Source organism: Drosophila ficusphila, unplaced genomic scaffold (genome assembly GCF_018152265.1).
Source record: "Drosophila ficusphila isolate 14025-0441.05 unplaced genomic scaffold, ASM1815226v1 contig_791, whole genome shotgun sequence".
NCBI classification, from domain to species: domain Eukaryota; kingdom Metazoa; phylum Arthropoda; class Insecta; order Diptera; family Drosophilidae; genus Drosophila; species Drosophila ficusphila.
In genome coordinates, this window is record NW_025064737.1 from 13,316,790 (window position 1) to 13,329,617 (window position 12,828).

The 12,828-nt window shown below is 39.2% G+C and overlaps 2 protein-coding genes across 3 annotated transcripts; one reads left to right on the top strand and one right to left on the bottom strand.

The window, feature by feature from the left end:
- Positions 1-75: 75 nt before the first annotated feature.
- LOC108087269 (26S proteasome non-ATPase regulatory subunit 13) lies at positions 76-1,597 on the top strand. Its single transcript, XM_017184575.1, has 4 exons — positions 76-296; positions 352-465; positions 519-1,049; positions 1,107-1,597. The coding sequence occupies exons 1-4, from the start codon at positions 187-189 to the stop codon at positions 1,498-1,500; spliced, it is 1,149 nt and encodes a 382-aa protein (XP_017040064.1). The 5' UTR covers positions 76-186; the 3' UTR covers positions 1,501-1,597.
- Positions 1,589-11,052, bottom strand: LOC108087270 (glutathione-specific gamma-glutamylcyclotransferase 1). 2 transcript variants are annotated; one of them, XM_017184576.2, is made up of 5 exons: positions 10,729-11,052; positions 3,874-4,386; positions 3,107-3,142; positions 2,400-2,478; positions 1,589-2,336 (listed from the first exon to the last, which is right to left on the bottom strand). In XM_017184576.2, the coding sequence occupies exons 2-5, from the start codon at positions 4,174-4,176 to the stop codon at positions 1,900-1,902; spliced, it is 855 nt and encodes a 284-aa protein (XP_017040065.1). In that variant the 5' UTR covers positions 4,177-4,386; positions 10,729-11,052; the 3' UTR covers positions 1,589-1,899. The 2 variants fall into 2 exon arrangements, with proteins under 2 accessions (XP_017040065.1, XP_017040066.1); XM_017184577.2 differs by lacking the exon at positions 10,729-11,052 and adding an exon at positions 4,501-4,615.
- Positions 11,053-12,828: the final 1,776 nt, after the last annotated feature.

Sequence of the window (12,828 nt, forward strand, 5' to 3'; positions counted from 1 at the left end):
TTAACGGTAAGATTTTTGGAAAATACCGAATACCAAAAATAGCAAGAAGAAACGGTTACACTGCTGTGCTGTCAATTTGACAGCTGCGTCGGCGATTGTGATTTGCAATTTTTGTAGTTTGGGAATACACTCGATATCAAATTTTGAATTTACTCAGGATAAGGAGCAAATTATAGCGATTTTGCGATGTCTAACCCTCAAGCCACAGTCACTGCCTACTTGGCGGCCCAAAAGAAGACCACAAACAAAGATCTCGCTGCAGAGTGGACGCTCATCGAAGAGCTCTATAATGAGAAGTGAGAGCCCAGGCTCATCAAAATCATTTTCCCAAATAATCTAATTATTTTTCAGACTATGGAACGAGCTGACCATCAAGTTGGTGACCTTCGTGCGTCACGAGTCCCTGCAGGACGAGACTGCACTTCTGCAGCTCTACCAGAACTTCCTGTCCACCTTCGAGACCAAGTGAGTCGGATTCTTCAGTTGACTTGGCAATATCTTAATTTATTTATTTACAGAATAAACCCCTATGGACTGATTCAAATCCTTGAGGTCGTGGTTGATAACATTGGGGACAAAAAGGAGGCCATCGACTTTCTCGAGAAGATGAAGGACAAGGTGAAGATCTGCGACGAGGCTGTTTGGTATCTGCAGGTCATGCAAGGCAATCTCTACCTCAGCAATCTGAATGATCTGAATGCTACCAAAAAGATTATCGAAGAGCTGCGCGATGTGCTTGAGGAAGCGGGCAATGTTACACCAGTCCATGGAAAGTATTACATGCTGGCGTCCCAATATTATCGCCGCGTTGGAAAGCACAGCGATTACTACCGATGTGGCCTCCAGTTCCTGGGTTGCTCATTGGACGACTACCCGCGCGATCAGTGGGCACAGCAGGCCTTCTTCTTAGGCCTGGCTGCCCTCCTGGGCGATGGAGTTTACAATATCGGCGAACTACTGGCTCATCCCATCCTGGAGTCGCTGAAGGGTACGGAAAACGAGTGGCTAATGGAACTGCTCAAAGCTTTCAACACCGGTGACATCAACAAGTTCGTAAAGCCACTAAATCTATAAACTAGCTTTTAACATTCACTCCTCTTCAACAGATTCAATGAGATGAAGAAAATCTGGTCTAAGATACCTGATCTGGCTGCCCAGGAGGTCAAGCTGCGTCAGAAGATCTCCCTGCTCTGCCTCATGGAGATGACATTCAAGCGCTCTGCGATCGAGCGGGCCATCTCTTTCACCGACATTGCGCAGGAGACCAAACTGCCCGCCAAGGAAGTAGAGCTGCTCATCATGAAGGCCCTGGCTTTGGATCTTGTGCGAGGCGAGATTGACCAGGTGGCCGGAGTTGTTAACATGTCGTGGGTGCAGCCACGCGTTCTGAATCGCAGCCAGATTGTTGGCATGGCCAGCACTTTGGACACATGGATGGGCGCCATCACGAACATGGAGAAACTGATGGAGAATCGTGCCGCCGAGATTCTCACCAATTAGTCTTAATTTTTGCTTGATCTTTATGGTCCCCACTAATTTCCATTTGCGCAAGTGCTTTTGTATTTAATTAAATTACCGAAACAAAAAATTTTCTTAATATGTTTTCGTTTTAATGCAACTCCCTGACATTATTTTTCGTGTAAAAAGTTGTTTGTGCTTACGGACTGGCTTAATCCTAGCTTATTGTATAAATCAGATCACTTATCGAGGAGTTGTTGCTTATGTTAAGGCCTAGGATTATTTACAATTTAAAGAATACGTCGAATTTTGGCGATAGACTCTGGTTATCTCACAAGCTACAATGTCAATCAGTAATTTGGAATTTGCTGTAGCTATAATCGCGGCTGGTGCATCACTAGCTGCAACCACATATTTTTGGCCACCAGCACGTACCCGCAATCAAATGTTCAGGCAGCGCAGCTTGGTATCTGGCACACGGGAGGTAAACTCGAAGGATGGCGGGCGGCGAATGTCCTCGTGCGAGTCGCGCCGTATCCTATCCGGATTGCGGCCCATCACAGACGACAGAGGTATTTGGCGGCGGTACAGCTCCTCTAGAACCAGGCGTTCCAGCTCGAACAGATGGTCGTCCCTAACGCCGGGGATCTCTTCGTGCATGAATAGCGCCAGGCGCAAAAGGTACTCGGCATTGTGGCCGCTGGGTCCTCGGCATTCGACAATCTGCTGGGCAATCTCTTCCGCCGGATCGTCACCCAGCCAGTGTATGTTCTCCGGCGTAGCCACATAGACTAATACCTCGACTGCTTCCCCGCTGAAGGGCGTGTCCTGAGATGCGACGCGCGGGAAGAATTTTGTATCAATTGTTGCATAGCCACCTGTTGGGGGTTAATCAAAGATTAGCTCTAATCTTGGGTTCATTGTTAAATTGATTTACTTACCCAGTGTGCACTCGCGCTGCTTGAGATAATCCAGTGCCGTGCTCCCTGTTATTCTATAAGCGCAGCCCCAAGTGATTCCCTGCAATCAAAAATAAAAAATATACATCGAATAAATAAAAAATAAAAACAGATGTTAAGCATAAATCTAAAAATATTTTTTAACTTTCGCCCTGTGTGGGATTTGAACCCCCTGCTTATTTTGGTCGAGGTATGTGCTATTCTTATCTCACTCGGTTGCTCGCTTATGATTCCCAACTTGTTTTTCCACAGCTGGCACGTATAAATAAGGCTATTCGCGACGTTTTACTTGCCGCTTTGAGTCTTTCATGCTTGTCTCTCGGGGTCACAAACGAGTTCCTGGTAACTCCATTGATAATGCCCTGGGCGAAAGTCCCCGGGCCTAGGATAGAAAGTATCAAGGTGTAAAAAGTGCATTCCGTAATGCATTCACCTATATTCCGCGGAATTTCGCCTGGTGTGTGATCAAGAGGGTTTTCCGAATCCTTTGCACCAGGTTGTCTGCGGAAATCTGCCAGAGTTTAACCTTAGATATGGACGAGTTGGTAGGACTTTCCGGGAGTTTATTCTCTCGGAGGGAAACCGCCAACACAGAATGGGGCTTACGTTGAGAAATTCGAACGGCGCATATACACTTTTTTACTGTCCCCCACTTGTGATTTTTATTTTATATACTAGATATTACTCACCTCTTTGTCCTCAACGAGCGTTGCAACACGTCCAGGCTGCAACAAAGAATAAAAGAAAGTACACGTTAGCACTTGAGTGAATTAAATACATTTTCATTTGTGGAGCTTATGTGTGAATCGCCTCCACAAAGACTGAGGGCTAGGTACCGCCTGCACACAGCTCTCTGTTTGTTTACTTTCTGTATATTCGCCTTATTTACGACATTTACACATTTAACTGGGGACTTATACGGTATATGGGACCTTGACTTATTTCGAAGGTGTTGACTTCTGTCATGATCGCATTGCTAGCAGCAAGAACCTAACTCAATCAAAATTTAATTACCCAATAGAATTCCTCAATGTTGTCCAAAAACGGGTGACATTTTCCTAAACTGGTTTACAAATGTTTCCAATAACATCGAAATCATATCTAACCCAAAGGGGCTTGTCCTGACTTTTTAGCAAGCAAATCACTTATGTTAATTAAAACACAACCTGTATCTTAATTGGCAGTCGCTCTAGACGCTGGCGAATGCTAATTTCACTTGTTGTTTGCCATTAGCCACACACAAACACAGCTGATAACGTCGAGCGAATAGATAACGCGTGCCTGATCACTTTGCTTACACTTAAAAACTGCCAACTGCCAGACGAAAGCATTAAAAACAAACAGCGGAGGCAATAAAATAATTACCAAACCGCCTCCATAGTTGGTAGATAAATACACGCGAAAGGTGCTAACAGACGGTGGCTAGACTTATCCAGATCTCGGTAATCCCACTCACCTTTTCCTCGCAGCCGCGATGTGTGACGTTTCCCTGCCAGAATCGTCGGACATAACCCCTTATGTAGCCCGTAATGCACTTTGTGTAGGTAAAACCCGGATGCCAGCACAGTGATCCGTAGCCGAAGACCCAGCAGGCGACTTCCGAGGAAGGATCCCCGTTGTTGTTACTAGGACGATTCTCCTGCTCCTGCTGCTCATTGTTATTGTTCTCCTCCGCTGCTCCCAGCTGACCATTGGTGAAGAGATTTTTAAAGTGGGCCGGCACCTCAGCCGGCTGGCGATGACCACTGAAGTGAGCCATGTCTTGTAACCAGAATTTGTTGCTTTAATTTCCTGGGAATCCTTCTTTTTTTTTTTTTTTTTTTTGGTCTGGCTACTGCTTCTGGTTAAGATCGGGTTTAAGGATCCGGGGACTGCTATCTGGACATGCTGGTGGCTGCAGGCTGCGACTCCTTGTGTTACATTGCTCGACGGCCGGCGACTTTAAATGCAGCTGGGCTTCTGTGGATGGCTAAAACACAGTCTTGTTACATAAAACTCGAAATTTTGTCTACCAACTACTAAAGCTAGTTAGCCCTACTAATCATTTTTTTTTAATCCAACTGAAACCTGATCCCCGGCTTACTTTGTGGTGGTTCCGATGTTGAGTGATGTGATGGGCTAATATTTGCATATATTCTCTTTGTACTAGGTTGAGTTCGCGCTGACTGCGACCAAATAGTTCCGCGAGCGTTCGGGAACTAAACCGCCCAGCGCGAAAACCGAAAACATTTTCAACGCCCCGTCGTTCGCGAAGAAGAAGACAAACACAGAGCGGCGAAAAGTAAAAAATAAAAATGTAAAATAAATATTTATGACGCTGTGTCTGACGACTCTTAAGACTTATCTATAGGTTTGAATATGGCGAACGAGTATTTAAATTGCCGCTCGCCAAAGCTCTCTCGTTTTCTCACTCTCCATTTTTCTCAGTTTAGTTTCACTATCAACCGAGAATTATGGCAAAATCTTGGAAGTCTCGTATTAAGGTAAAGGTGACTTGCCATCCGAACACGTCCATAAATAATACAACAATTAAATAAAGTCAAATATTTATATACCTTATAAACGCTAAATAATAACCGATCATATAATGACCAAGCTGGAAAAAAGCTGCGTGCTGAATAAAAACCCCTTGAGCTGAAGGACCTGCCATAAATTCGAGTATTTAATAATTAAAAATATATAAATACCTCAAATTAAGAAATGATTTTGGAAATTGCCAATCATGAACCATAAAGATCTTTGTCAGATTAATATTTATTATATAAGTACCCAGACAGAGAAAGAGGTCGAAAACAAATCACTTCAACTGATATTTATTATAATCATGCTGTTTATTATTGATTTTCATGGATTTTCCCGATTCCAAATGATAAATCATGACTGCCTAGCAACTACCCAGTTATGTAGAAACTAATTGTAACTATTACAGTGATTAGATCAAAATCAACCTACAACTTTTTTTTGATAAGATTGTGACTTGATTTATATAGGTCTGTATTGATGGAAAATTAAGAACAAATCTTTTCCATGATGACATTAATGTTATAACTAAAGTCTATTGTGTGAGTTTAAAGTCCAAGTTTAAATGGTTCTAAAGATATTATTGCAAAGAATATTTATCTGTATATACAACGCATTTTTATGTATTTGCACCGAGCGGTCGGCTCTTTTAAACATATTGCGGGGAATGCTAAGGATAAGTTTATCAAATGAATTATTTAATATATTGGGTTACCTGTTTTATAACTTATTTGCTTTAATATTTTCCTAGATATCTAATCAATCACAATTTTGCTCTTTGAAAGTATATTTTTACTATCTAAAGAGTGTTAAGAATTCGCTTTGGAAAAAATGCCTATAGGTTTTACTTTCGCAAGTTCAAAGAGGAGTGGGGAAGGACAGGGTGGCATAATATTAAATATGTGTGCCCGATTTTTTCGACACGCTAACATAATTTTAAATGGCCGACGGTACGTATACTTGTTTTTTTTTATGCGCGTGCAAAAAAATAAAAGTAAATGAGCTTGTGTGCTAAACATGTTTAATAATAAGACTTAAGGTTTTATTAAACTTGTGTTTGAGACAAATATAAGCACACTTTTGAGCACTTTATCAAAATATTATTATTGGCAAGTGGTTTTTCGGTTTTATTTTTATGTGTATGCCTGTGAGCCACACCGTCGTATCGTGATGTGATCCATTAACGAGGCATGCTCGATATATATGCGTCGAAATGTACGTACTTTTATGTGCACATTTGTTTGTATTTTTAGTTGTTTAATTTCGTGTGTAGCACTTATACATTCATAGTTCTTATACGAACAAACCCTGCAAGCCTTTTCTATCGCGGAAGACACTTCTGAGTGACTTCTGGAAGATAAAACTATCTTCCGCGACTATCGCTTTCGGATCGCGGAAGTGACGTCCGTCGGGAAGAACTGTGACACTTCTGCGTCACCCCCCAGAAGAGACTTCCGCGACACTTCCAGAAGTGACTTCTGCGTCACCCCCCCAGAAGAGACTTCTGCGACACTTCCAGAAGTGTCTTCCGCGACAGTTCTAGAAGTGACTTCCGCGACACTTCTAGAAGTGACTTCCGCGACACTTCCAGAAGTTACCCAGAAGAATATTCCCAATTGGAAAAAAATAATAGAAAATATTTTTACTATATTTATTAAAAATTTAATTTTTTTTTAAATATAATAACTTATACATATGTTAATATATTTTTTTTAATATAATTTTGTATATTTTCGACGCTTGTACACCCGATGAACTGTTGATGGAAGATTTTTTGATTTTTCAGCTCTGAATCATCCAGAAATTTAACAAATGTAAACTCTAAAAGAAAACAAACAAATAATATTATTAAAATGAAAAGCATATTTAGAAACTGATGTGCATTACCTTTATATAAAAAATAGTTGATCTTAACATGTGCTGCATTTTTTTCGGCATTGTACGCGTTGTTAGACGCAATAATATCATTAAACACTTAACAATTTTCAGACTAGAACTGGCAAGTCAGCAATCTAGAAACTAACTGACGCTTTGCAGCAAAATCAGTACGCGGGTCAAAGGAAAATACAAAAAAATGTTCAGTAAAACCAGAATATCGGTAAATTTTTGGGACCTTTGCTTTACTATCTTCCTATCAACTTCCAGAAGTGAATTGGAAGATAGTTTTTTTTTGTATATTTGTTGTTGTAAAATGTGTGCTATCGTCTTTCTATCTTCCAGAAGTGACTCAGAAGTGTCTTCTTCGGGATAGATGTGTATTTTGTTTTTGTAAAATGTGTTCTATCGTCTTTCTATCTTCCAGAAGTGACTTATAAGTGACTTCTAGGCGATAAAAAACTCTTCTTTTTTTTCCAAAAATTTCTATCGTGTTTCTATCTTCCAGAAGTGTCTAAGAAGTGACTTCTAGGCGATAGATGTGTATTTTGTTTTTGTAAAATGTGCTCTATCGTCTTTCTATCTTCCAGAAGTGACTAAGAAGTGTCTTCTAGACGATAGGGGATAAATTTATCTTCCAAAGGCTTGCAGGGAACCTAAACATTTCGCACACTTTGTTTTGATTGCCGCCTTTCCGAAATGCCAAGCAAATCCCAAAGAATTTGTAAGCTTTCTGTTTTCATACGCTGTTTCTAAATACCAGTCTTCGTTTTTGTTGGATTTGAAATTTGTCTTGTGTATTTTTAATCGGGTTCTCCTCTTTTTCGGGATTAGATGTTTTTGCATAAATGATTCGACCCAAAAACATGCTGGGTGGTGGAAATTTACCGAAAACAAGTTCAAAAACCTTAAACGCACATCCGCACGCACACTGAGTTAATCTCTTCTGTGTGTTTACGACACCTCCACATCCTCAAAGGCACACATACACTCACACACGTGTTTTCTTTTGCCTTGCGACTTGGTTACGTATACGCAGCGTTGGCCACTGCTCGTTTGCCAAATGAAAAACGCTTCGAAAGCGACTCGCTACACATTTCTGGGTCCTTGATACTGAACTTTTTCATTGTGAAAGTTTTTTGCCAACGGTTCAAGGTTAGCCAATTTTTCTTAAAATTGTTTATACGGCAATCTATAGTTTTTATCGGTTGATGGGGGAAGTCAGTGCATATATGTATGTAGGCAGGGAGGGATATATGGGCAAATCAACTTGTTTTTGTGCTTGGGTAACAGGCGCAGTACATACAAAAAGTTCTGTGCTCCGTTTTCTATGTTCATATACACAACAAAGCCTTAAGCCCATTGATATCACATGTACGGCATGCCACACGAGTGTTCGTTTTTTAGGGGGTATAAAAGTCTATCTTGGTGGGGGAATGAAATTCGTATATAAAGCACACGAACCCACAGTCAGAAATCTTAATTCCGCTGGGCTATATAGGCATCTGGATCAGGGCTTAGCTTTGGATGCGGAATTTACGTGCAGCTGTCTAAATTTCTGTTATGCTTATCTCATTTGCGATTCTCTCATTTAACTTTCATCGCTGAACGAATGATCTCAATTGAGATTGACACTGTGTTAAATGGTTCGGATTAGCTGAGCAAAATCTTTTATGGAATAGAGCAGCCATATACAAACCAATGTATATACTGTTATATAAGACTGTATGTCTAACGAATATGAAGCTCTATCACCTATAATTTATAATAGGTACATCTATTGGACTTTAGTACATTTTTCACGGTACTTAAACCCACCCTTCTTTTAAAAAAGACGCTAAGTCATCAAATGAAAGACACAAACTTCTAAAGTATTGAATTTATAAGTACATCATTCAATTATCTTTATAAGAAACATTCTAAAATGCTTCCCATTTGGCGACCTAACACAATTTAATTAAGAGTTAAGAAATATACAAGCACTTGAGAATAAAATAATAAACTAACCTACTTAGACTCACACTTCTAATTAAACAATTAAAAATATATTTTATTTTATTGAGCACAATTCTTGGCTTTTAAATCGACTTCTGTTGGCTTTCTTCTTTCCTCATTATCAAGATTATTCGACGAGGGAAGGTCCGAACGGCCTAGACTTAATAATATTGATAAACAACCCACCAGACCGACAATCCTCGAGTATGTAATTTACAGTCGCGCGTTGGTTGTTGCTATCGCCATACAATTTTGCCCAACTGATAACAGTTCTTGGAGGCGAAAGGCGTCTGATAAGGAGCAATATTTTTTTCAACCCCCTCGAAAGCCAAGATAAGATTTGCGACCGGCAGATAAAGAAGTTCGCCAGACAGACCGGTTGGAAAATAGCGCAAAAGGTAAACAACTTTTTGACGCTGCCCAATGGACACAAGCCAATAGTTCTACACATATATCAATTAACATATCTGGCCTAATTTTCCAATTTATAAAGCACATGTCTAGCTATGTGTGTATATAGCGTTCGAGCAACCCCCGAAATATTGTCTTTTGCGCATTTTAAGTCTTTCATTCTTTTTGCTTAGTTGGCATACACGTGTGGCTCTCTCATTTGCCGAATTTTCTGACGTTTAGCTTGCTTGTTTATTCAACACAAAATACTATAATTAAACCGGCAACTTATATTTAACTTTAATGATGTCTGCTGCCTGCACCTAAAGATTTATTAAGCAAAGAGAAGCCAACATTTTCAGGAAGTTTACTCCCAAATGGCAAAGTAAATGTTTAATTGGGAATACTCTCTGTTTGTATACAAATATTTGCATAATCCGGCAAACTTTTTTAAATTTGCCTCCTATTGTGTTTTTTTTTAATTTCAGGTCTCTATTTATAAACTCGTGAACTAAGTTAATTTGACTTTTAGAGGTCTGCAAAACACCTTGATGAGGTTATAAATTTAAATAGGTTAGCTGTCGCAACAAATTAAAGAAAACGACGACGAAGGCGGCAATAAAATTGAAATATTTTTGCAATGAGTTCCACTATCTTCGTTTGGGCGTAAACTTAAACTTGTGGAATGCACACGGCACGTGCCAAACTATGGGACACAAACAGACTAGTTGATAGGGCTTGTTAATATTTTCAAACTATTACAGCAGTAGTTGACACTATTATTGTCAGTTATTCGCTACGTAAGTCAGTTGACCTTGGGGATGACGATGATTCTGTAAGAAAGATGCTGGCCACGTAGTGAATAAGAGAAAATGCTCAAGTAATGCTGCAATTTATGTAGTCTATAGGAAACTACAGCCTTTTAAAAATCTGTAATCTCTTAAGCGGAACCTTTTCCAGGAAATACGTTTTAAAGCTTTCACTTCAATGCCATGAGTAAATTCAAAATGAGCAAGTGTTTCATCTGTCATAAAAAATTTCACTTATTTCAGTGGTTTTCAAATGCCTTTGCACTATTTTCAGTATCTGGCGAATTGCATCAACGGGTTGCATGCACAGTGACTAAGCAATAAATTAACTATTTTAAATACCTATGAGCACGCAGTGTTCAAGTAAACAAAAGCGAAAATACTTTAAAATCTGTTTTGAATTAAATCTTTTGAGGTATTAATAGAGAGGAAAAAGAGTAAAAGAGCAGGGAGAGCGAGAGTGTCTGTGGACAGTGATAAGGAAGAGGGGGAGCTTGCGCGGAAAAAAACAAAAACACTAACGCACACACTGATAAGCCAGAGTAATAACAGCACAACATGTTGTAAGTGAACAGCAAGGTAAATAAGAGTAAAAAGGTGAGTGTGTGTATGCACGTGTTGACACTGAAAGCTCTCAACTTGGCACACTGACACACATTTGAGATTTGTCTCTATCCTCTCCGATCTCTCCACATGCAACAATTTAGTGCTAATTTACCCACCTGTCCATTTAATTACACTTTTACAGGTAGAACGGTAGCAATTACGACCGTTTATTTCTCGCTTATCAATTTCCGTTCAACTTTTGCACTACACTTCGACTTTTGTTTACTCGATTTGCTTTTCCGCTTTTATCAGTATTTTCTATTTCGTTGCGCCATGCTTCTCCTCAATAAGAACAAAAATAACATTTCGCAGTCTTCGCGCGCCTTGTAATAAAAACAATAACAACTCCACAGCACGCACTCGCTTTCACACTATTTCTCTTTCTCTTTTCCGCTGACAGATGGAGCGAGCGACCGTCTCCACCGACTGCTCAAATGTAAATGCGAGAATTGCGCCGTTTTTCGCTCTCAAATAATGCTTTGTTCCCCTCTCAGTCCCCTTCCCATCCCTCTTATGGGTCTCGTCTTCAGCGAAATTCGCTGAGCGAACGGAAAAGGTAAAATATAATGGATTTCATCAAAAAACCTGTACCGTCATAAATACCTATGTAATTAAAGAGAATTATGCTGAAATTCGTCGTTCATTTTTTGGAATATAAGAACAAAGGACATTTATATGCACACACTCACTGCACTGACAAAAGTCTTGGTCCTATCATAATTTTTTTTATGTGGAGCCAAACGTGATTATTTCGCAAACACTTTTTTATATATAAATGTTAGTTTTACAAAAAATTCAAAAACCTTGCTTTTCTGCATGTAGAAAAAGTGGTTTTAATAAAAAACGTGTCGAAAGTTAATGTTATTTCTTTTTTAATTTAACACGAAATAAATTCGAATAAATATATTTCTTTCTATGTAATGCTGATAATGAAACTCCAAGGACTTTGATGCTGTTTTAGTCTCATTTTTTCATTCTCTCTGTTGCGGAGAAAGGTGTCTTTGCGCAGAGAGTGCAAAATTCTCTCCAACTCTCTTTCTCTCACTTTGAAACATTCATTGGCTGACGTAATTCAAACGCACTGTTGCCGCATGCAACTCGATTTTATGAATGGAAAGCGAAAATGCAAAAGCAAGAACCTTAGTTGCCACCTGGCAACAGATAAAACAAACAACAGGTGTAATTTCTGAACTTAAATCGAGTAAAGCAGACAATTGACAGACACTGCCGCATCTTAATTGCCCTAATTGGAAAGTGAGGTACCGCGTGTTTTTGATTCGCAAGGTGCTGACTGATGACAAAACACGGCCCCCAACCTTCAGTTTAGATATTACCTCGGTAAAAATAAACAAACAACCCACTGATAACCGTCTGCACTAAAATTCGACGAAGTTGCGTCAGATTAATGATGCTCGGAGTAAGCAGCATTTTAAAACTTTAGCATAAAACTGAAATTACATCTGCTCGATTGTTTTATTTATACAGCTTTGATTAATAAAAGATTTTATCAGGAAAACTAGGCATATATTTTAAATAAGTTTAATAACTCCACATTTTGTGGTTTTCGCTAGCGGTTGTTAAATGTCATAGCGCTGCCAGATATTTTGAAAACGATAGTCGCGGTGATAGATGGGTCCCAAAAGTAGGCACCTAAAATATATTGATGTACGCCATCTATTGGAGTTTTTTTTAGTACGCCACCTGCTGTAGAATTTTCAAAACTTTAAATAACATTTAAATAAATTATGTTTTTCAGACTTAAGAAATGAAACTGATCCAATCTTTTTCATCTGTGCTAATTTTCGGGAGAGCTTAAGAAAAACAAATTTTGTTATCAGTTCTACGAGCTATGAAGGGTTTTCCAAAAACAAGCACGCAAGTCAATTTAAGCTCTGTTCTTTTTATATTGGTTTTAAGACCTTTTATTTTTAGTTATAGGATAATTCTAGCATAATTCTTGATTTTCTTTACAATCTTCAAAAACATTATACAATTCCAAGAGGTTTTAATAATCATAAATAGATATTCTCTCCTTATCTCAATTACTTTAAATGGTTCTTTGCCTCGCAAACCTCTGTCTCTTTGCTCATACTAATCTCTAATCTTATTGCTTGACCACCTGGCAATTCAGCAGCAATTCAGCGATTCCCGGTGCAAACAAAAAGCAGACAAAAAGCACGACAGGCGATAATGATTAGATTTACAATTGGGATTAT

Coding starts and splice junctions, on each gene's coding strand:
- LOC108087269 (XM_017184575.1), top strand. CDS start 187: ATGTCTAACCCTCAAGCCACAGTCACTGCCTACTTGGCGGCCCAAAAG. Junction 466..518: donor CTGTCCACCTTCGAGACCAA/GTGAGTCGGATT, acceptor ATTTATTTACAG/AATAAACCCCTATGGACTGA. Junction 1,050..1,106: donor AACACCGGTGACATCAACAA/GTTCGTAAAGCC, acceptor CCTCTTCAACAG/ATTCAATGAGATGAAGAAAA.
- LOC108087270 (XM_017184576.2), bottom strand. CDS start 4,176: ATGGCTCACTTCAGTGGTCATCGCCAGCCGGCTGAGGTGCCGGCCCAC. Junction 3,143..3,873: donor ATCGCGGCTGCGAGGAAAAG/GTGAGTGGGATT, acceptor TCTTTGTTGCAG/CCTGGACGTGTTGCAACGCT. Junction 2,337..2,399: donor GCAGCGCGAGTGCACACTGG/GTAAGTAAATCA, acceptor AACCCCCAACAG/GTGGCTATGCAACAATTGAT.